The sequence below is a fragment of the Aquila chrysaetos genome, chromosome 8 (genome assembly GCF_900496995.4).
Source record: "Aquila chrysaetos chrysaetos chromosome 8, bAquChr1.4, whole genome shotgun sequence".
Taxonomy (NCBI): domain Eukaryota; kingdom Metazoa; phylum Chordata; class Aves; order Accipitriformes; family Accipitridae; genus Aquila; species Aquila chrysaetos.
This window is the reverse complement of record NC_044011.1, coordinates 14,649,021-14,671,621: the sequence shown is the minus strand read 5'-3', so window position 1 is coordinate 14,671,621 and position 22,601 is coordinate 14,649,021. Positions and strand designations below refer to the sequence as shown.

General features: G+C 49.4%; 2 protein-coding genes across 4 annotated transcripts; one reads left to right on the top strand and one right to left on the bottom strand.

The window, feature by feature from the left end:
- Window positions 1-782: 782 nt before the first annotated feature.
- ZBTB2 (zinc finger and BTB domain containing 2) lies at window positions 783-10,223 on the top strand. Of its 3 annotated transcripts, none has more exons than XM_030021305.2 (3): window positions 783-1,042; window positions 5,027-5,210; window positions 7,155-10,223. In XM_030021305.2, the coding sequence occupies exons 2-3, from the start codon at window positions 5,038-5,040 to the stop codon at window positions 8,515-8,517; spliced, it is 1,536 nt and encodes a 511-aa protein (XP_029877165.1). In that variant the 5' UTR covers window positions 783-1,042; window positions 5,027-5,037; the 3' UTR covers window positions 8,518-10,223. The 3 variants fall into 3 exon arrangements, with proteins under 3 accessions (XP_029877165.1, XP_040981041.1, XP_040981040.1); XM_041125107.1 differs by lacking the exon at window positions 783-1,042 and adding an exon at window positions 2,118-2,579; XM_041125106.1 differs by lacking the exon at window positions 783-1,042 and adding an exon at window positions 2,535-2,555.
- A 350-nt stretch (window positions 10,224-10,573) lies between these two features.
- LOC121233466 (translation initiation factor IF-2-like) lies at window positions 10,574-17,415 on the bottom strand. The gene is made up of 2 exons (XM_041125108.1): window positions 16,896-17,415; window positions 10,574-11,379 (listed from the first exon to the last, which is right to left on the bottom strand). Exons 1-2 carry the CDS (start codon window positions 17,399-17,401, stop codon window positions 11,268-11,270), a joined length of 618 nt encoding a protein of 205 aa, XP_040981042.1. The 5' UTR covers window positions 17,402-17,415; the 3' UTR covers window positions 10,574-11,267.
- Between the last annotated feature and the right edge of the window lie 5,186 nt (window positions 17,416-22,601).

Genomic DNA, 22,601 nt, shown 5'->3' with positions numbered 1-22,601 from the left:
ACCTTGCTGTAACCGACGCCGGGAGAGGAGCCGGGGGGGGACGCGGACTCCCGCTCGCAAACTTCGTGCTCGAGAGCCCCGGGACACCGCGTCCCACCCGCCCCGCTCCGCTCCCGCCGGTTCGTCCCCGTCTCCCCCACCGCCGGGTGCCCGCGGGTGGCGGAGCGGAGGGACGCACCTGCGCCCGCCACTCCTCCCCGGGAGAGCGGGGGTGGTGGCGGCGGGAGGACCCGAAGGCTCCCCGCGCCCGCCGCCCCCAGCCTCGCTCGGTCGCGCAGCGCCGCCCGGCAGGAGCCACCCGGTGCCGCCCCGCCAACCCCGCCGGCGTCGAGGCCGGGCGCCCCCGGCGGCACCGGGCGCGCTGCCGGCGGGCAGCCTCTGCCGCCGCGGCGGGGCGGGCAGGGCGCCGGGAAGGCGGCGGCCAGCGCAGGGCAGGGCAGCGCAGCCCCAACCCCAACCCCAGCCCCAGCCCCAGCCCCAGCCCCAGCCCCAGCCCCGCCGGGGAGCCGGCAGCGGCCCGGCCCGTTATTCCGCAGCCCGAGAGGCGCGGGGGGGGGGGGGGGGGTGCGGGGGGCTGCACCGCCCCCCCCACCACCACCACCCCGGGAGTTTTAAAGGGGCAGCGCGCCCGCCGCAGGACCCGCGCCCCGCTCCGCCGGGGAGCGAGGCTTTCGGCCGGGGGGCGCCCGGCAGGAGCGAGGCGGCGGCGGCGAGGCCGGTCCCGGTCCCGGTGCCGCCGGTGCGGCCCGCGCTGCGCGCGGCGGGCGGGGGAGGGAGGGGCGGGCGGGGGCTGGGTGGCTCCTGCTGCTGCTGCTGCTGCCGCCGCCACAGCGCTCGCCGCCTCCCCTCCCCCCCGGCGGGGGCTCCTCGCTGCAGCCTCTGTGCTCCGCTCTCGGTCATGTGACCCTAACGTAACCGGACAGGAAAAGCCGCCGCCGCCGCCGCCGCCGCGCTGACTCCGTTGTTGCTGCTGCTGCTGCTGGGCGCGGAGACGGCGGCGGCCCGCGCGGCACCAGGCGCCTCGGCGGCCCGCGCCCCTCAGGTGAGCACCGGCCGCGCCGCGCGCCCGCGGGGGATCCCGGCGCCGCCCGCACGTGCGCCCGGCCCCGCCGCACCGGCCGCGGCCCGGGCTGAGGCGGCGGCGGCGGGCGGGCGGGCGCGGCGGGGCCTGCTCGGCCCTACCTCCTCATTGTGTGCGAGGGGGCGCCCGGCCGCGGGGTCCGGCCGCGCCGCGGCGGGCCGAGGGGGACGCGGAGGAGGAGGAGGGCCGCGCCTGGCGCCGCTGGGGCTGCCTGGCCTCCTGACAAACCCCCGCCGGGCCGGGCCGGGCCGGGCCGGGCGGCTCCATCCGGGACACAGCCCGGGGGGGGGATGGGCCCGCGCCGAGGGGAGGGGAGGGGAGGGCCGGGCCGCGCCGGGGGAGAGAGGGAGGGAGGGAGGAAGGGAGGGGGGAGGGGGCGGGGGGGGGGGCCGGTGTCGCCCGGCGCCGGGCTCGGCTCGGCCGGTTGGGGCCCGCGCGCCCGCCCTCCCTCCCGCCCGCAGCGGGGCGCCCCCCCCCCCTCGGGCGGCATCCGGCGCAGGGAAGGGCGGGGGAGGAGGGCGCCGCGCGGAGCGGGAGGGGGCGGCCCCGCCTGTCTCTCCTCGGCAGGCTGGGCGGCCCTGGCGGCGGCGGCGGCGGCGGCGGTTCCCGTCTCGCGCGCCCTGGCGGCTCCGCTCGCGCTGCGTCTCGCGCCGTCTCCGTCCGTCCGTGCGCGCGTGGCGTGCGCGGGGGGGGTGGGGGGGTGGGAGGGAGGGATGGAGGGAGGAGGGGGAGAGGTGGGTGGGGATGGGGGAGAGGGGCGGGGCGCAGCCAGTGAGAGCGGCGCGCGGCCACCCGGCCTTCCGCCCCGGCGGCCAATGGGAGGGCGCCGCCACCTGTGCCACAGAGGCCGAGCGTGACTCCGGGGACGAGGGGGGCGGGGGAGAGGGCGGGCGGTAGGCCACGCCTTCCCCCCCCCCCGCCCGCCGCGCGCTACGGCGCCGGCAGGCGGCGGCGGGAGCGCCCGAGCGGCGCGCGCCCCCCCGCCCCTTCCCCCCCGCTGGTGCGCGCGCGGGCCCGTTGCAGCCGGGCGGGGCCCGTCCGGCTCGGGGGTGGCTCCCGGAGGCGCGGGCACCGGCAGGCCGTGGTTCGTGTGTGGAGCCGGGGGCCGGGCTGGCGCCCCTCTGCCGCCGGAGCGGAAGGAGCGGCGGGGTCTCGGCGGGAGGTTTGGTGTGCGCCGAGGTGCCCGAGGGCAGAGCGGGAAGCGCCGGGCTGTGCTTGGGGCGGGCCGGCAGCTGTTTCCTGTCAGGGCGGCCGGCTTCCCCCGCCCGAACGGCTGCGGGGCCGTGCTCCCGCCTCCTGCCCCGTCGCGGGCGGCCTTTTCCTCCTCGGCCTATTCCTCCTCTTCCGCGGCGCGATACCGCCTCGGCCTCGGCCTGCGCCCACCGCTTTTCCCTTCGCGGTCTCCGAAATAAACGCACGCTTTCCGAAAGGACTCGGCCTCGCGTGGTTTTTCACCCGCCGTTGAGCAAATTAGGTAATTTCAAAAGTTGTGGTAAAGGTGAGCCAGGCCAGTCCTGTCAACCCTACAACGGAAGGACTGTCCCCTGTAGGGTGTCAGGGCACGGGATGTATTGTACGCAGTCGGTCAACACTAAAATACGGCCCTGCTGGTGTTAATCGTCATCTTATTTAGCTAAGGGTAAAGCTCCTGAACGCACGCATACCTGTAACGTACCCCTCTCTATATGAGGGACACAGTGCTTTCCTCACTCTTTTCCTCTGTCGTTATAATTTCTTCAGAGTGTAATTCTTCTAGTGCTTTGAGTTCAAAGCATTTAAATATCTTTCAGATATACACAAAAACGTAGCGTCGTGCACGTGCACGAACGCCGTATCATTTTGTGAAAAGATTAATTCAGGTCTCTGATGAAGGGTAACAGCTTCAACTGGCACAGTGACTGCTGCTTGGATAAGGTTGAAACTATAAGCTAACCAAACTTGGGGGTGATAATAACTGGAAAGAATGCCTTTCTGGCTTGGGGTTCTCTCACATCGATGGTTAGCTCTGCCTGACCAGTTTTGCTCTCCAAGTACAAACCAGACTCTGCACTGATGAATTAAAAAATGTAGCACACAGAATAATCTAAATTAAAGCTACCAAAAAAAAAAAAAAAACCTAGCGTGTTTTCCATAACATCACAGAGTCTACCTGCATGGAGCACCTTGCAGGATTAAATAGCCATCAACGTGATTTTTGTTACTGCTGACAGCAAGTATTCCCTCTTTTGGAGAGAGGGAGAAGATTTTAGCACGTTGTTTGTACAAACGTAATTATCCAAACAGTAACTTAGGAGAGGATGGACCTGAAGAAAGTTGAAACCTGATTTTTTTTCTCTTATTAACTGTAAGAAAATAATCAACTGTATCTTAAGTTGTGTTTCTTTCTTTGCCCTTACACCCCTGACTCAAACGAGTTCTGATCTCATGTGAATACAAAGGAATGCATTTGGTCAGCCTGGTTATTGGTTTAAATACGAGGGCATTCTGCACTGTCCAGCAAGTAGAAATATTTGTTTCTCCAATGACTAAACATATTGGCATATGTGGAACACACTTTTATTCTCTTTCCCCAAAAGCCACGTTCTTACTGTACAGAAGAAACAAGCCATTTGTACCTTACAGAAAATTTCGATAACCGCCTGTTGAATTTTCAGAGGGAAAAAACCCAAGGCTTTTTATAAATTTACTGCTTTTGATCCACTTCTCCTGGTTTCACCTTCTCTTTCTTTTCTGTTCGTAGAGCATCTGCACTGTTCTGGGCATAACGTGCCCAGGAATTTTGTTGACTTTTCTTGCTGTTTTACATGGCTACATAGAGACCTACGTTACTTCATACTTTCACTTTTTCTGCTCAAAGCTTTATTTGTTTTGGTTAAGTCTGTACCCACTTGTTGATCTTACTAGCCCCATATTCATCCATCCAACCATATGCAACTGTCCTAATGTGTTTCCCTTACTGTTTTTTTCCCAGCGTTATCAATTCTTGCTTCTGAGGCTGCCCTTGAATCATGCGGGGTGGGGGGGGGGGGGGTGTAGGTTTAGGCCCTGGTTTAGGGGGCCTCAGGTTGGTGCCACGTTTCACCGTTAGTTGTCCTACGTTGTGCCAACGGCCAGTGATGGACGGAACTGCACCTCTCGCCCCTCGGGTTTCTTGATTTGCTAGGCAAGCGTGAGGCACTCCAGCACGCAGGCTTCTCACAAAATGCTGTTGTAGCTGATCTTGATAAATAATAGTTGTTGGGTGAAAGGATTGGCCCCTCCTGTTCTGGTAGTCCAGAGGGCTTGCCAATGCCTAGAATTAATTCATTGTTTCAGCCTGGGGAGGCTCAGGTATGTATCTGGTATTTCCCAGGAGAGGGTGTAACCATCAGAAATGCTTAATTATTTAATATTGGGTTTGGATTCAGCTGGATGGACACATAAGTTTTAGGTAAAAGATACACAGAGGCACTGAAAATTCAAGTTCAAAGTATCTAACTTACCTTCTGTTGGGTTCTGCTCTTGTCTCTCTCACCCACTTAGGTGAGGGTGACTGGTATCAGAAGGGAGATTTATCTTTCCTGTTTGAACAGACGAGTGGCAGCTAAAATACTTTGTTCTTCCCATTACAAATAGGTGTTTTTACTACTTATTAGTACTTCTTCCTCTCCTTTAGCTATTTATCTTTCTGTATCCACGTGTGTGTCCCCCATGCCTTTTCAGGACTCTTTAGTCCTGGCTCTCCTTTGCTCTTTAAGCCTTAGCAAATCACTTGCACCTTTGTGAATTGCATTGCCCATCGTGAAACAGAGATCCTTGCCTACATGTAGGATATCAGCATGGGATTAAGAGGTGTTACTAAAGCATGACATATGGATATTAAAGGAAAATATCTCTTTAGAGACAGCTACTGTTGCATCTGTGCACCTACTGTTAAGTTTTACATGGAAGTCATTTGCTTTTCAGAGTGTAAAAAAATGGATTTGGCCAACCATGGACTTATTCTGCTGCAGCAACTAAATGCTCAGAGAGAGTTCGGTTTCCTGTGTGACTGCACAGTCGCCATTGGTGATGTCTACTTCAAGGCACACAAATCGGTCCTTGCTTCTTTCTCCAACTACTTCAAGATGTTGTTTGTTCATCAAACCAGGTAACTATAAAAAGGCTCACTGTTTAAATGTTGTTCAGTTAGCTAAGCTAAGGAGGTCCAGCAACACTTTGAAACCTGAAAATGTTCTTTTTGCTTCTTGCTATGACCTAAGGAATATGGGAATCTAGTCTTACCTGCAAACTAGAATCTTACTTTAAAACACGTTAAACTGTGATTCATTAACACTAATGTTATAATTTAGCACAAGTTCTTTATCCTTAAAAAAGCATAGAATTCCTAGAATTGAATACTTAAAGGATCCCATCTCCACTCTTGTACTTTCCTTCCCCCACTCACTATCCTCTACTCTGTCTTGGCACTATTCTTGACATTTCTGTAACTTATATACAACCCAATAAGTATTTGCTAGGAGATTTTGAGAAATGGACTTACAGAAGAGGTTAATATGTTTCTTTTTGGTTTTTTTTAGTTTACCAAAGTATAAGGGGGTTTTTGTTTCTTTTTTTTTTTTTTGGCGGGCAGCGTTACATGGAGGGCATTGAAAAGATAAAAAAAGTGTAAAACTTTTAAAGATTTTTTTGTCTTTTCTTTTTCCCAGTTATTTGAACTATCTCAAGAAGTTTATATTGAGTGAGTGAAATTCTTAAGAGTCCTTAGCCAAAAGTAAACATCAAGGACAGAAGTGCATTTGCCTTTCTGAGACAGGACTGCAGGCCGATGTATCGGTCTTGATGCTCCATCAAGAGCGCACAGTCATCTCTGAAAGACACCATTGCAAAGTTTACTTTTGAGTAATATATCTGACTTCAAAAGCAGTCAGAGAGAGAGCTCAAGAAGGGTGCACCTTAAGAAATGGAAGAATTGGCTATAATTTCCTCCTCAGCTTGGTAGCCTACTGTGGTTAAAGCATTCAGAACACAGCGTGCAGTCATGTCCATTTCTGGATTTCTCTTATTTAATGTTTGTTTAATACAAGAGCTACAAATAACTCTGAAAAATTATTAGAATCCCAGATCCTTTCCTGGTAGCTAACTGGCCTAACCAAGATGTTCCTGATTTTCTTTCTTCTTCTGTGAACCTTGCCTCTCTTTCTGCACAGAGATCCCACTTCAACCGGAGGAGTGGTGGGTGTTTCAGTCCAGAGTATCCTAACGGTTCATGCATAGGGCATGCTCTCAGCTAGAGGATGGTGTTGGTTTCAGTCCTGTTAGGCTGAAGAGGGCATCACAGCCAAAGCGTCTCCCCTCATTGAGCACTCTAACCAAGGGACTGGCCTTAGGCTGACCAGGCGTACCCTGGTGCTACCGTTTCTTCCTCCCTATTCAAGGAAAGAAGCTACTGTTCTGCTTTGTAAGGAGCCTGGCCTGCACTGGTTAGATGTGCTCAGGCTACACCTGTTGCATCAGATCCTCAGGGGATTCACACCTTGTCCTGCATGGTTTCTGGATGGTAATGCAGTTGAGACAAGGTGATACCACACATTTGCAGAACTGTAGCTGTAGACAGTGGTAAGACATGGAAGCCAATCAGGCAAGTGCCAGATGAGTTTTAGGTGTTTTCAGGGCTAAGTACTCAGAAAAGTTTAATGGATTGTGAATTTAGAGTCCGGTGCTAGCAGGTTTAAATTCAGCTACAGATGGGTTTGAATCCAACCAAAAAAGGGGAAAAAATGTCTTTGCAATTTACAAAATACATTAACATGTGACAACAAATCTGTAATGTAACAGCAATTTAGAAGGGTGTAGATTGCAATGGGACAGCTTTGTCTTTCAAGCCAGTTACCTCCCTGAGGAAAAAAATGTCATCTTTCAAGTGGCCAATAAGATTAGCTCTTTCACATTAAAGCGTTTCTCTATATTCATTGCAGATTCTGTCTTTTGAATTTAAGTAGATGCCTCTGATTTTTATCAATGCTTGAATAACCTAGATCTGGTAAAAAAGATTTTCCTTATCTCTTATTGATCATTTTGTTTCACCTTTCAGTGAATGTGTCCGTTTGAAAGCAACTGACATACAGCCAGACATCTTCAGTTATCTCTTGCATTTGATGTACACTGGGAAGATGGCACCGCAGCTCATTGACCCAGTTCGACTAGAACAGGGAATAAAGTTTCTGCATGCATATCCACTAATTCAAGAGGCCAGCCTTGCAAGTCAGGGAACTTTTTCTCACCCGGATCAAGTTTTTCCATTAGCATCTTCATTATATGGCATTCAGATCGCAGATCACCAGATAAGACATCCCACTAAGGTTACATCAGCGACTGACAAACTCGGGCGAGAACCAAGGCCACAGACATCACGGATGAACCAAGAGCAGGTTTCTGAAGGCTCACAGCTCTCACAGTTAGCTACAACTCTGCCACAAGTGACCCGGACAAATATGTCCACTTCTGACCCATTGCCATCTTCTTTATCTCCAGAATTGGTATCTGCTGCTGGTAATAATTCACCTGCAGGAGAAGAGGCCAACATGGAAGCATCTTCTTCAGATGAACAGCCTGCCTCACTCACAATAGCACATGTCAAGCCAAGCATTATGAAAAGGAACGGAAGTTTCCCAAAATACTATGCCTGCCACCTCTGCGGTCGCCGGTTCAATTTGCGAAGTAGTTTGCGTGAGCACCTGCAGATCCACACGGGAGTTCCCTTCACGTCTAGCCAGCAGGGAGAAAGTAATATTTCTTTGTCTCTCTGTAACAACACAGCTGATAAAGATGCCGTGGAAGTGCCTGAAGCAGGGATGATTAGTGACAGCGAGCTGCAGCAGATCTCAGACTCCCCAATAATTGATGGGCAGCAGCAGTCAGAGACACCGCCCCCTTCTGATATTGCAGACATAGACAACTTGGAGCAGGCAGACCAAGAGAGGGAAGTAAAAAGACGGAAATACGAATGTTCCATCTGTGGTCGCAAATTTATTCAGAAAAGCCACTGGAGGGAGCACATGTACATACACACTGGCAAGCCCTTCAAGTGCAGCACTTGTGACAAAAGCTTTTGTAGGGCTAACCAGGCTGCCAGACACGTGTGCCTAAACCAGAGCATGGACACGTACACGATGGTGGACAAACAGACTCTGGAACTCTGTACTTTTGAGGAAGGCAGTCAAATGGACAACATGCTAGTACAGACCAACAAGCCCTACAAATGTAACTTGTGTGACAAAACATTTTCAACTCCCAATGAAGTAGTCAAACATTCGTGCCAAAATCAAAACTCTGTCTTTACACTAGAAGAAGATCGCTCCATTCTGCTAGGTGGTGGGGACACAGAAGCCACAGAGACTGATAATGCAGTGTTAGCCTCCATCAAAAAGGAGCAGGAAGCAGTGTTGTTAGACTGAATGTGAAACTTATATCAATTTTTTAAAATTTCTTTACTCATTTTTTATTAAATCAATTTTTCCCTCCCCCCGCCTCTTACCTCACTTACCCCTGCCATCTTTTCCACCAGCCTTCTTCCCACCCTTTGTCTTCAGCAACCAGAACTGTACTGGCACGTTAGGAAATTGGACTTTGCCTCTCCCACCAAAACAAACAAAAAGCTCTTGCATCAAACCACAACATAATTGATTTTAATACAAAGGAACGTGTGAAAAAATAATCCAGCTAACTATGTTGATAGTATTAGTTAATCCAAATTTAATAGATTTTAAACAAAATTTAGATTGCTTAAAAGTGTATTTAGATACAATGATGACTGTAATGAGAAACAGAGTATCAGTTTGGTAAGCAAAGAATATATATATATATATATATATATATGTATATTACTTTCCCTGGTAAAAGGCATTTCGGGAAGATCTGGCAAATTAAACACCATGCTTTTTAGAAGTCCACATGCAAGCTGATTAAGGTTATAACTTAAAACCCTCAGAACTTTTTGCAACAAATGCAAAAATCTCTGTTCATTGAGTTAAAAAGAGCTGAGGGTGTTGGGTTTCTTTTAGCCTTACGTTTTCTTTCAAGTATGCCTTTGGGTATCTGTTTCAGATGCATCAAGTCAAGCAAAGTAGTTACTTAGTCAAATTTTGACTTAAGTAGCTGTAATAATAATGTGATGGCAATCTTTATATATATATAAAATACTGTATATGTATAAAGATTTATATATATATATATATAGAAAGTGTTTGTGTGTATATTTGGTACAGGTAAATAAATGCACACATCCTTTTTAAGTAACTGGCCGTCTACTCTCAGATTCAGCCCAGAAAGTCTTTTAGTTGTTTGACAAAACTAGTCATTGCACAGGTTATTTTTAATCAAATTTAAAACGTCCTGAGCTGTGTGCATTTTTATTGGCCTGTTGAAGAGAAGCTAATAGGTAAGTGTTGGCACCCAAGCTACAAAGGAAACTAGAGAAGTGACAATACTGGTGAGCACTGTACCATCATTAGTGCAGCACATGCATGTGGTGTTAGCTATAGGTTTGAGTCATTCTGGATGAAAGGAGAGAGAAAAGCTTTATTGCCTTACTCAAGCAAGGAATGTCCATGATTTCATTTGGTCTAATGGCATGAGTTAAGAGGAAGAAAAAGTGGTGCAGAGACGTTCTAGCAACAGGGGATCATGGTTGTTTTGAAGTGAATCTGTAGTGCTGGCTGGCAAATTCTGCTCTGTGAGAGTCCCATTATTTTCAAAGCCAAGACAAAGTCTGGAAAAATTGAAAGGGTGAATTCTGTAGTTTTAGTTACTGCTGATGGTAGCACTGCATCTTTGTGTTAAAAATCAAGTTGTTGATTCTTATTATTTTATATAGATGCCCAGATTTTTTGCTGGTAGCCTAAAAACCTAAACTGACAGCAGCAATGAAGCCCACCGAGCAATAACTGGGCCAACAGAAGGCATAAGCGGACAGAATAATTGCCCCATCGTAAATGGAGACAGTGTGTGTTTTGGGGGGAGGGGTGGGAGAGGGCAAGTCACAAACCACAGCTCTTCTCTGTGTATACGTTTAAACTGAATATCATCTTTTTGTGTATAGTTAAGTTCTCAGATTTGTAAGTTTTTATACATCATTTCATTGAATAAAAACCGAATTAAATGGGATATGATTTATTGAGTTGAAGGTGAAAGGTTGTTGGTTTTTGATCTTCCTGAAAGAGCTCTTACTGAATTGGTTTAAAAGCCAAGCGATGTGTTGTCTATAGGACTAAAACCTCCATCACACAGATGAACAAATAGCTCACTAAAGCTTAAAACAGTGGATTTAGCACAAAAAGTCACTGCATATTAATTTTTTCCAGTTTATTATAACGTGACAATTATTGTAAAGTTTATTGTAAGTGGTGTTGAGTTTATTATCTCTCTTGTATTAGAGTAATAGATTTAAAATCAATTGATTTTACTTCAAAGTATACAAGCGTTTTGAGGTAAAAAAGATGACATCGTACAGAATTATTTTAGTGTTGCCCATTTTAAAACTTTACTTTAGAGTCTTCATCTACCAATATAATTTCTTTAAATGTGTTTTTATTTCATCTCACTTAGTCTGAAATGCTCTCAGAGTAGGAAAACAGAAGAATAAATCTTTCCTAATTCAGGGTAAGGTCGGCTATTGAGGTAGCTGTGGTTTAGGGGATAGTCACAAGTTCATTTCCAAAATGACTACAGCTGCTAAAGGTGCTGCCGCCTCGGCTATTAGTTACTGCTTAGTCAGATGCTCTTTTTTTACAGCACTCCAGCTCTGCTCCAGTGCAGAGTACAACAGTTTAGCTCAACTCCCCAGGTGGCTGGTTGTATCAGAAGGGTACACACGGATGCACCATTTTTTGAGACATTCAACAGCCCTGGGTCCTTACCTTATTCCTGCTCTCACCTCTCCTTCTCCACTGTTTGGAGAACATGGTGTTTGCTCAGTTAGTTACAGGTTGAATGGGCTCAACTGAACTGATCCCATTGAAAAACAACCAGTCTTAAAAAATGCTATTTTTCTGTCAAATCTGTTCTCTATTTCAGCTCTGCAGAGCATTTCAGACGACTCACGGATTGTGCAAGGGCAAAGGAAGGAGGCTTACTGAAGCCAGTGTTGCTGCTGGCAACATCCAGGGTGAAGAGGGTGGGAAGCGGTGACTCCACTTGGTCAGGTCCCTCATTTGGTGGGCAGTGTGGCCTCGCACGCTGGTGTACTGCCCAGAAAGAAGGGGCAGTGTAGGGCAGGGAACAAGCAGCCGGGGAAGAAGTTGGTTATGACAGCACTGCTGCTGCAAGAAACATGAAATTGCAGGCTCAGCAGAGATACTTTTTCATGTTAATATTTATGCTTAAGAAATACCACTGTCAGGTAAAGAGAAAAAAAAAATCACAATAAAGAGATTATTTTTATATGTGTTCAGCTATGATAATGGTTTATTTGAAATACCCTTTATTGTCTGATGCTCCATAGTGATGTTAAACTCACTGCCTCTCACTGCTTGAGCAGTGGAACAGTATATTCGGGTTTTTAACGGTTCCATCAAGAATTTGAGTAATTACAGCACAACTATAGTTTTGTTCAAGCTTCTTTGTTAAACCCCATCTGAATTATTATTACAGCTAGAGATAACTTCAGGTTTTATCTTTTAACTCAGAAATTTGTGACCGAGTTGCTCATTACTCATTCAGTCTGCCCACCTGCTGAAGTTGTGAATTTTCTACCAAACAAAAGAGGACAGCTTTGCAGGAACCACTGAATAATCAGTGAAAATCTGCTGTCATTCAAGACTGTGGGCTGGTCCTTCAGCCCCTGTGTATTTCCGAAGGAGTAATTTCAAAGTTACTTGGCAAGACACCTCTGCCTTGACTTCAGAAGTACCAAACACCTACAAATCTATCATCTGCTCAATAGAAAGAACAGATGATTATCACTTCTGAAAGCGAAGTTTGCAGTCCTCTGCAATCAATCAATATTTTTTGTCAGCTTTGTATCAAGTATCTTCTTGGTCACTGGTCTGATAATCATTCTGCTTCTGCAGGGGGAGAATTTCTTAGAAGATACTAGTGTTACAAACATTGAATAGTTTAAACTGTGCTCCTGTTTACACTGCAGGGCCTTAAGTTGCTATCTTGATGTTTAAAAAATCTGCTTTCTGGCTGTTCAGCTCCAAATCCCATAAAATAATAGCTCCAGTCACAAGCGGTAGTCAGTCACAAGAAAAAAAGAAAAAAAAAAAAAAGTAGATTTCTTTCTGTTTGCTTTAAATAACTTCTTCAACATTGCAAAATGATTCATTCTTAACCAGGTTAAGTACTTTTCCTTGATTGTATTTCCACACCTTTTAATCTTAAAAAGTAAACACAACTAAGGGAGAGTTCATTTTGGAGTTCTGTCATTGACTCCGTTATTTATTGCTTCCTAAAAGTCAACAAATGTTTTAATGTGGCAAGATACTTCATAGCTATGAACGATCAGGAGTAGCTAGGCTACTTAAAGAAAACAAATTCCACTTAACATTCCTACTTCAACACTGTAAGTATTATGCTGTTAGTTACAGCAGCGTACCTTCGTAATGAAATCTAGATGTACTACCAGTGGTGATAAAGGCTGGCTGTTCGTCCTACCTGAGCCAGTATGTTTCCATTTCTACAGCTCTTGTTTTGTTCATTTGGTTTTGTTTGTAAAAATGCCTGTTGTTGTCATCGGACAATGAAATCCCACTCGTACCAAAACCAGAACAAAACGCAGAAAGAAGCAAGAAGTCTTTTGCAGCACGCTTCGTTAATGTATATTTGCCAAATGATCCATGATCATCTCTACAAGTAAGAGAAACTGACTGTCCTTAAGTATGGGCTTCTATCGAGCCTGCCATTAGAAAGGACATATTTTAATGAAATTTAGCCAAAACCATGAAGCACACTTCCTCTGTAGTACAGCCTTGCTGCCATGCTGTCCATGCATCCATGCTTTTGAACAGATCACGTGTACCAAGATGCAGAGCTCAGCTCAGGTCCCTGAGCAGCTGTCAGTAACTGTTGCCACTCCTTGCAGTGCCGGTATTTCAGCCCTTGTGCCAATGGAGCTGCCAGCAGGACTTCCTCATATTCAGTCCATGTCTGTTGCCTTGGCCAAAAGCAAAGCTTTCCCGGAACCTTAGGAAATCTACTCGGAGAAGAGAGAAGCAGAGCCACACAATGCAAGTTAACACTAATGTACACTTTCTGTACTGCTCTGTAGAGTGTGGAGGAGGTACCCCACCATTCCAGCGTGCCTCAGCACAGATCCACAGCCTCTCTCCAATCTGCTGACTGTGTCAGGCTCAGTTTTGAAGCAGGCCCTACGCTTTCTAAGTGCGGTGGGTTGACCCTGGCTGAAGGCCAGGTGCCCACCAAAGCCACTCTATCACTCCCCCACTCAGCTAGACAGGGGAGAGAAAATAAAACAAAAGGCTCGTGGGTCAAGATAAGGACAGGGAGAGATCACTCACCAATTACCATCACGGGCAAAACAGACTCAGCTTGGGGAAAATTAATTTAATTTATTACCAATCAAATCAGAGTAGGATAATGAGAAATAAAAGCAAATCTTATAACACCTTCCCCCCACCCCTCCCTTCTTCCCAGGCTCAACTCCACTCCCAATTTTCTCTACCTCCCCCCCCCCAGCAGCGCAGGGTGATGGGGAATGGGGGGGTTGCAGTCAGTTCATCACACATTCTGGGCCGCTCCTTCCTCCTCAGGGGCAGGGCTCCCCACTCCCCCTGCTCCAGTGTGGGTGTGGGGTCCCTCCCACAGGAGACAGTCCGTGAACTTCTCCAGCATGAGTCCTTCCCACGCGCTGCAGTTCTTCACAAACTGCTCCAGCGTGGGTCCCTTCCACAGGCTGCAGTCCTTCAGGCGCAGACTGCTCCAGCATGGGTCCCCCACGGGGTCACAAGTCCTGCCAGAAAACTTGCTCCGTGGGCTCCTCTCTCCACAGGGCCACAGGTCCTGCCAGCAGCCTGCTCCAGCGCAGGCTTCCCGCAGGGTCACAGCCTCCTTCGGGCACCCACCTGCTCCAACATGGGGTCCTCCCCAGGCTGCAGGTGGATATCTGCTCCACCACGGGCCTCCCTGGGCTGCAGGGGGACAGCCTGCCTCACCACAGTCTTCACCACGGGCTGCAGGGGAATCTCTGCTCCGGCACCCGGAGCACCTCCTCCCCCTCCTTCTGCACTGACTTTGGTGTCCGCAGGGTTGTTTTCTCTTACATGTTCTCACTCCTCTCTCTAGCTGAAGTTGCCATTTGTTCTCCCCCCTGCCCCTTCTTAAATATGTTATCGCAGACATGCTACCACCATCACTGATGGGCTTGGCCTTGGCCAGCAGCAGGTCTGTCTTGGAGCCGGCTGGCATTGGCTCTGTCTGACATAGGGGAAGCTTCTAGCACCTTCTCACAGAAGCCACCCCTGTAGCCCCCTCGCTACCAAAACCTTGCCACGCAAACCCAATACACTAAGGGAGCTTCCTGATAAATCCATGTTTCCTTCAATCCTGTTCCTTAATCTCTCAACCACATGGTTGAAGCATTTTCCATTTTGTTACTACTGTATTGTGTAATTGCAGTTTCAGCAGTGAATTATTTTGTGGATTGTCATGGTTCATTTGGGTCTCTCAAATTCACAGAGCAATGTACTAGTCTGTGAATCAAACTTTATTTCATGAGCTCATTAGGTAAAAATCAAACAAACGCTCAATCCCCTTTTGACAAACTAGTCTAGATTCTCAATTCTCTGATTTATTGCTTCAACAATAAACACGCTCATTAACTCATGAAGTCACTAACACACATGCTTATGAGCAAAAGAGTTGCCTGGCTAAGGGGTGGGGTGCTTATCCTTCCTCCTGCATCACGCTGCAGGTGTCCCCTCTATCACCCAAGGAAGCAGGAGAGACTCAGCAGCCCAGCTGCTGATGGATGTGCTTCCAAACGCCTTTTGGGATAAGCTAGCATATTCGTGCCTTCCAGCTCAGAAGTCTGGTCGACACCTTTCCTGTGGCTTGTTGCAATAAGTTCTGAAGACTTCCAGGCTTATCAGAAACTACCAAACAGTTACTTCGGCAAGGCTGCAGAGGCAGCAGACCTTATCTCTTTCTGGCCTCAGCATCCAGCGTACGTGCCGCTCCTTCTGCAGCCGAAAGACGCTGCTCTCCGCACGCATCAGGCCTTCGCAGGAGCTGTGCCTTAGGGCAGCACCTGAGCAGGAGCAGAGTGAGCAGCCGCTGTGGGTCTGGGCCTTATTTCTGCTGTTGCCTTATCGTTTCCCGACTGGATTCAGACTGGCACTGAATACAGCTAGCAATTTAGAACTGAACCTGCGTTTTCCCTTCAGAGCCCACTGAAGCAGCTTATTATTTCACACGTGCATTTTGTGCACATGCATCACTGATGCAAGCCAGCGCTGTGCCATGCTTCTTCCTCTCTAATGGCTGTCCAAGCTGGATGGAAGCTCACCTGACAGGGAAGACAGTGGCTAGAAGAAGCTGCTGCCTTTGCCACATCAATTTCTCCCGCTTTTGGGGCGTTATGAAACAGGAAGTATGGTTCTACGCGCATTTGAGGTGCAATCCCTGTCGACCGGTGAGCAACCAGTTGCGCCTCCTTTTGGCTCTAAGACAAGCGGTGAGTTTGCAGAAGACAGCACTAGATGGTGCAGTCACACCAGCGCAACCACCCAGGCGTCCTGGCTGGCTGGCCGGCAGCCCTTCACAGGGGCAGGCACTGCACAGCAGCCCAAAGAGCATCTCTGTGACAGCAATCCTCTTACCGAGAGGCTGCACTGCAAAGCCAAAGCGGGCAGAAAGGACTCTCGCAGCCCTGCCTTGCAGCAGGCTTGCTCCAGAGAGCAGAGCCCTTTGCAGGGTGGGCCGCAGAGCACTCAACAGCACAAAGTCCCGAGGCTTGCAGCGGCAGGTACATAAGGTGGGGGGATCTTTTCACGTCTTCACTGATGAGAAAATACGTAATTTTAAATATTATTAGATGTTATTTTATATATATATATATGTATTATACTGTCATATCTGCCATTCAGGACTGACCAAGACCATTTCCCCTCAAAAGGAGTTGACTCCAAACTGGGTCAATTTCATGGTGGCGCAGTTAGTCAGCCCCTGCAAGTGCAGCCCTAGACGAGGACAAGCACATGCTTTTGGGCAGCCCTGAGCATTGACACTGGTCACAGCCTCTGTGCTGGTGTTAAACTGCTAGCGTGAGCTTCCCACCTTAGCAGGAGCAGGTCTTTCCCGACTGCCCACAAAAGGGTAAAGCCTGGAAAACAGGGAGGGCTACACACACTCTGGGTCAGGTCCTTCCACCCCAACAGCAGTACTTGGGAGGACATGAAGTGAAATAGTCACTCAAAGCATGTGATTTGCATGCACTGCTGAGGAAAGGAAGGTGATGCCCCATCACCAAACCACCACTGCTCCAGTTGCTGGCACGCAAGCCTCCACACAGAGACATGTACACAGAATGCTGAGTCATAATTGTTCAATAATAATCTCATTCTTTTGTATGACTGCACTCTTATGCAGATTTTTCTTTTTAAAATCTCAACTTGAGGCTTACGTGAGACATCTTTGGCAATACTGATACAGGAAAGAGACCCAGGACAAGCCCTGATTTGCGTACAAGAACTGAAGAAGAACCTTCCGACAAACTTCACCCGTTCGCCGAGTTTATTAAAGTTCAAAGTTTTCCTGCCCTACTTGATTATTTTTCGGTAGAGCTGTAGTAGGACCTGCGTTTAAAAAAAAGACATACCACAGGTATGACTCAAAGGGTGCAAGCGTCGCCCTGCACCACTCTCCCGTCACACGCCAGGTCGGCGTAACGAGCACGTTCCTCCTCCCCACAACGCCAAGCACCCGTAGCTGTGGCGACGGAGCAGCAGCCCCCACCCCGGCTCCGAGAGGCCAGGGCCCGCCAAGTGCACCCCAAGTAACGCCGAGGTCCGGCGGCGCGTCCCACCTGCCGGCGGGGCCTCCCCTCGCCCGGGCAGGGCAGCGAGGACCGCCGCAGGGGGTTGGCCCTGGCGGGCAGCGGCGGGGCCGGGCGCGCAGGCCCGCCGGAGGCTGGCACTCACGGCTCGGCGGCGTCAGGCGGCGCTCGGTACTTCGCGCGGGCAGGGCAGGGCAGGGCAGGGCAGGGCAGGGCAGGGCGTGGGGCCGCTGCAGTAGCCGTAGGGACCGATGGGGGCGGCTCCGGCCCGCAGCGGCCGGGCGGCTCCGCGGGGGAGCGGAAAGGACCCTCAGCGCCGTGGCGGCCATCTCCGGGGCAGCGCGCCAGCGGAGGGGGCGGTGAGGGCCGCGCATGCGCGGGGCGGCAGGGCGCCGGCGGCGGGAGGCCGTCAGCCCCCGTCCCGCCTGAGGCGGGTTTCCGCCGCCCGCCGGTGTGGCAGGTTGCGTGAGGGCGGGGACGTGTCGCCGTCCCCGCCCCGGTGCTGGGTGTCTGAGGAGCTTCGTGGGCTTTGCCCCACCCGAAGCCCGCTGCTGGCGTGGGCAGCAGAAATGGAGTCCTCCCAGTGGGTTTGGTAACACCACAGTTTTACTTGAAACTGGACCGACTGGGGCAATGTGTGGCCTGTCCCACAGGCCAGAGTATTGCTGCCCTGGGGAGTCTCCGTGGGTAAAGGTGTGTCCCAGAGCAAGGGGCCACAATGCCACGCGTCTTTCCTGAGCTCCATCTGCTGAAAGCGAAACAAATGCGAAAATCAGCTGAAGGAATCGGCAGAAATCTGGAATCAGCTTTCATCGGCATGCAGAGCTGTGCCATGCGGAGTGGAGAGCTGATGCGTGGTGAAACAGCAGCTCGGGCTGAACCGGGAGAGTCTAGGGTCTGAAAGACAACTAAGCAGAGACTCAGGAAGCAGCCACCTAAACTGTAAAACTGTGACCATGCCTCTAAAGACACCACCTTTCCTGTTTTGGGGTGGGGTTTGGTTTTTTGTTTTGGTTTGGGTTTTTTTACATTCTAATAACTGTTTGCTCTAAAGAGAGTGGGAACATACAGGGCACAGAAGTAACGTCGAGGTCTTTTACAGTTATAGAGGATTTTGACATTGCAGAGGTTGCTGCAATAACTTTGTAAGGCACGTATGTCACTTGGGCAGCTTGCAATGACAACAGTTTTTCACTATGCAGTCAGACCATGCCCCCATCTTAGAGCAAGAGTGGAAGCAGGGGCTTCTGCCTTTCAATGTCTTTCACAGACAGAATTGAGAACACATGGCTTCTGCTCTGCCAACGTAGGGGCAGCAGTGCTCTGATGATAGTGCTCCTCTTAGGGCTGGTGCTTTCCCCTTGCCACTGCCAGCTGGGCAAGAGAAGGTGCTACCAAGCACAGTATACTTGCCCCAGAGAATGGGAGCACCACCTTCAGTTCTCAGTAGCTCGACGGTCAGAAATCTCTTGGCACAGGATTTGTATCTGTGTCTTAAAGAGAAGAGCGTACTAGCAATTTGGAGATGACGGTTGTATTGATGCTTTTTCCCCCTTCAGAAACTGTGAGAGAGATCCTCTTGCTCCTAAAGGAGTTGCATTCTGCTCCAGAAAGAAGTTGTCATACAGAAATTAAAAGTTCTCAAGACCTGTATTTGTGTCTCAGCACAAGTCCTTGGTAGACCCATGAGAATGTCACCTAGTATTGCAATGTCATATAAAACATTTTCCTGCTTCTGATACTCCTGCAAGGGAGTGTGAGGTGATGGCTTACTCCACCTCTGGCCATGCCCTGCTGACGGTCTTCTCCAGAGTGCTTACAGGAGCTGAGGTTTTGCGTGGTGAGAGGAAACAAGTGCAGCTGCTGCTGCCAAGAGAATTTATTTGCTCTGGCACGTAGCTGCCAGTAGCAGTACTCACTTGCAGTGCCACACCTCAGTAGTGACTCCTACATGAGAAATGAGCACGTTTATTTCCTATTGCCATCAAGGAACACAATTAAACATAGCTCTGAGAACTGAGAAATAGGGATGCAATACCACTGGCACTTAGCACTGATGTCTGCCACTGAGCGTAAGGGAGAGAGGTCATTTGCAAAAGAGTAACACTCCAGGCTGTAAGCTGTCTCCTGGATAGCATTGAATTGCTCTGGCTGAAGTGAAGCAGGCAGTTTTGCAGAAGTGCCAGCTTGCAAGCACTATAGAAGAGGGCAGTTCCTCAGTTTGTCTTTAAAACCTACCAGCTGAGTGGCAAAATCCTTCCTTAATATCTGATGGGACCAAGAGAGTGCATTTCTTGGTATCATGCTGCAGTTAGAATTGTATTAAGATTATACAAGCAAGTTGCTCCAGCTACTCAGAAACCCAAGAGAGACTCTAGGGTATAACTAGAGCAAGTCTAGCACCTGCTGCAGAGACAGTTAGGTCCAGGAATGGCACTGCCTCTCCAGGTGACAGGGCCGTTTGTGGCAAAGGTTTGTGCTGCAGCCAGCCACACTGGACCTGTCAAGAAGGCCACAACCCCAGCGCTCTCAGACTGCAGTTTTGATGGGGAAAAGCCGCAACCCGGAAACAGTCTTCTAAATGTGACTGAGGGGCCACACTCTGCCCTCCCAAAGCGTTTTTCACCTTTGCGCCAGGGCTGGGTGTTTTGGACAAGGCTCAGCTTGCAACCAGGGTATAGGTTTAGGATTAGGGTTAGGACTGGGAGAGAAACAAAGCAGGAGCTTCTCACTGGAAGCTGTGAAGGAGCTGCTGGAGGAAAGGGGAAGCTGCAAAGTCTGCGTAAAAACTGGTGGAGAGTGCAGGCACAGGATGCTGCCTGTTCAGCTAGAATGACACCAAACGAGTATTTGAAGCATTGCAGCACTAAATGTCCCCTTCTTTCTCTGTCTTTTCTTCCTTAACTTCAGCTTCAGTTTTCCCTTTCACCGGAGAGCATGTGCAGAAGATGCCCCTGTTTCTGGCCCTGTCTCCTCATAGGAAAGGGGAGAAGGAGGCGGGGGAGTCCTTGCTGCCTGCCATGAGGGGAGTGGGTTGAGATATCTGCCAGGATCTTGGGTCAGTTGTGCAGACCTTTGCATGTAGAACACGTGTAGCTATACTGGCCATTAAAGGCATTGCTTTTTAATGATCATGACAAAAAGGTGATGTCTTCAAAAGAGCGCGTTAGCATCCCTAAGTTAAGCCTTGTGGATAAATCTCCTGGCTCTGCCACAGCCTTGCCAGTTGTTCTCTAAGACTGGCATCTCTCCAAATGTCACATGAATGCTCAGCACATCTGACAGAAAGAAGACAATTAAAAAAGCTTTATTAATGACAACTTACTCTCTCAAGACCATCTTATTTTCCCAAGCAGGTCTCAGAGATGGAGATAACGAAGGTCTCAGTTAAGCAAGTACAGTAAATAGCCTAGGGAGAGACTATACCTATTGTCTTTTCTGAGTCAGATTTCACTGAAGTACAAAAAGCGTTGGGAGTGAGGTACTCCATGCTTACCATGGAAAAAAACCACTCATGCTCTTTTGGATTTTCCAAAAGCTTTACTGGAGTGGAAGTGTATTTGCCCTCATGATGACCCCACTGCCCAGCTTCACACTCCTTCTGTAAAGACATAATCTCTGGTTTTCTATTCAAAATTAGGGTTTCTTTTCATAATTCTCTGATAGTAGTCTTATTGTTATATATGACTGCATTCTTACATGAAATTCTGCTGCGATTTGGAGCCCAAAGTGATGCAATGTGGCATGGATCCAGGCAGCCCCTATTGCTCTAGTCCCCACCAATATCCCTTCTCTCCCACCTGGATGTATAGTGAGAGGGGCCATGTAGGGTGGATGAGTCCCAGTGACTGATACACATTTATAGTTTTCTTTAACAGCTCTGGGGGCCTTGTTATGTTGTGGGATCCATTCCCAGATTGCATTTTTCTTTAGTAAATTATGGAGTGGTAAGTATATTCTACTAAACCCTAGAATACGTGCCCTCTGAGATCCTAAAGTCCCTAGCGCGACACATAACTCCTTTCTTATTCTGATGCAGGGGTAACTATTGGATTCGTTGTAGCACCTCATCGGGGGCTGTTTTTCTCCCACCTATCCATCTGACTCCCCAAAGGATGAATGCGTGACTGGGCCCTTGTTTCTGTTCTTGTGATATCTCTACCCGAGTTGGCTGTGGGTGTGTTGTAGCAAGTGTCCGTAGCCTGTACACAAGTTCTGCGAAGCGGCCACCTCTTAAGAAATCACCGACGCGCTGCCCCACAGTGACCTCTTGTGGAAATTTTTTCACATTTCCAGCTCTTTAGCCAATGTAGCATGAGCTACACGTATGGTGGGACTATGGTTTAAGTCTTACCATAGGTGACTAAATGTACACTGGAGTCCCTGCCAGATGAAAGCAAAGCTCATCTTATCTGCCTCCAGTGCTGGGATCATAAAAAACATATCTTTCACATCGATAGTTGCCATCCATCATTAAGAGGACCGACTATATCAGCTATATTGGGAACAGCCTCAGTGAGTGGTTTGGCAGCAGCGGTCAGGCCTGCATAATGTGCTGTTAGTTGCCACTTGCCGTTAGGCTTCTTTCGAGGCCATACAGGAGACGTGTAGGAGGCTGAGACTTGCCAATGATTCCCTGTTCTTTCACCTGTTTTGTCAATTCAATAAGAGGATAGATGGCATCAGGAGGGAACTTGCAATGTGGAGTGCTAACTAGCTTGCTATGGGCTAAGGTGGCATCTGTTTGTAACAGGCTAATGGGGTGCATCGATATAAGGCAAACTGCAGTAAAGGGGGTGGTCATCCTTGTTTACTATTTCTCCCATGGGTCCACCCCTTTACCAACCCTTCAGTAAATCTGTACCTAAAAGGCACCTATCATGAGGATTTAAGAGTAAGGTTGGGTGGACTGCTGGTCCATTAGACAGAATTAATTTAGCCCTGGCCAGCGGTGGGTAGCAACTTGCCCATGGACGCCTACAATTGAAACTAATTTTCTGCAAAAAGCGAAGGCTGTCCTTACTAAGTGCCCTTATCTACCATCTACATTTGGGCTCCTGTGTCCAGGGGGAATGTCATAAAGCAGTGGTCATTAACTGCCACCACCACCTCAGTACTTGAATCCTCAGCAGGGCAAGTAGCAGCTGCTTGGACTGCCACAGGATCAAGCCCAGACCTTGGTTTCCTGCATATTCATGGTCAAGGGTCAGTGCTGATAGATATGGGTATCCCAGAGGTCACATCCCTAAAATCCTCTGCTGTAGTCATTACTTTCTTAAGTTGCATTGTGTCACCACCATCCCTGGGTATGGATCCCAGAGGACTATCATGAAGAGTTGATAGGCAAACTCAGCCAATTGCTGTAAAACAGGTGTTAGCACATTTAATTCACTTGGAGATTGCTCTTTTTCTAAACACTTTTTCCATAACCACTTATGCTCAGTGGAGACTGAGTGTGCTCCTCTGTTTCCCCATTTTGCTTTCTCATTTTTGCAGAGACAGGCTAGCTCTGTTCCATTATATTTACTT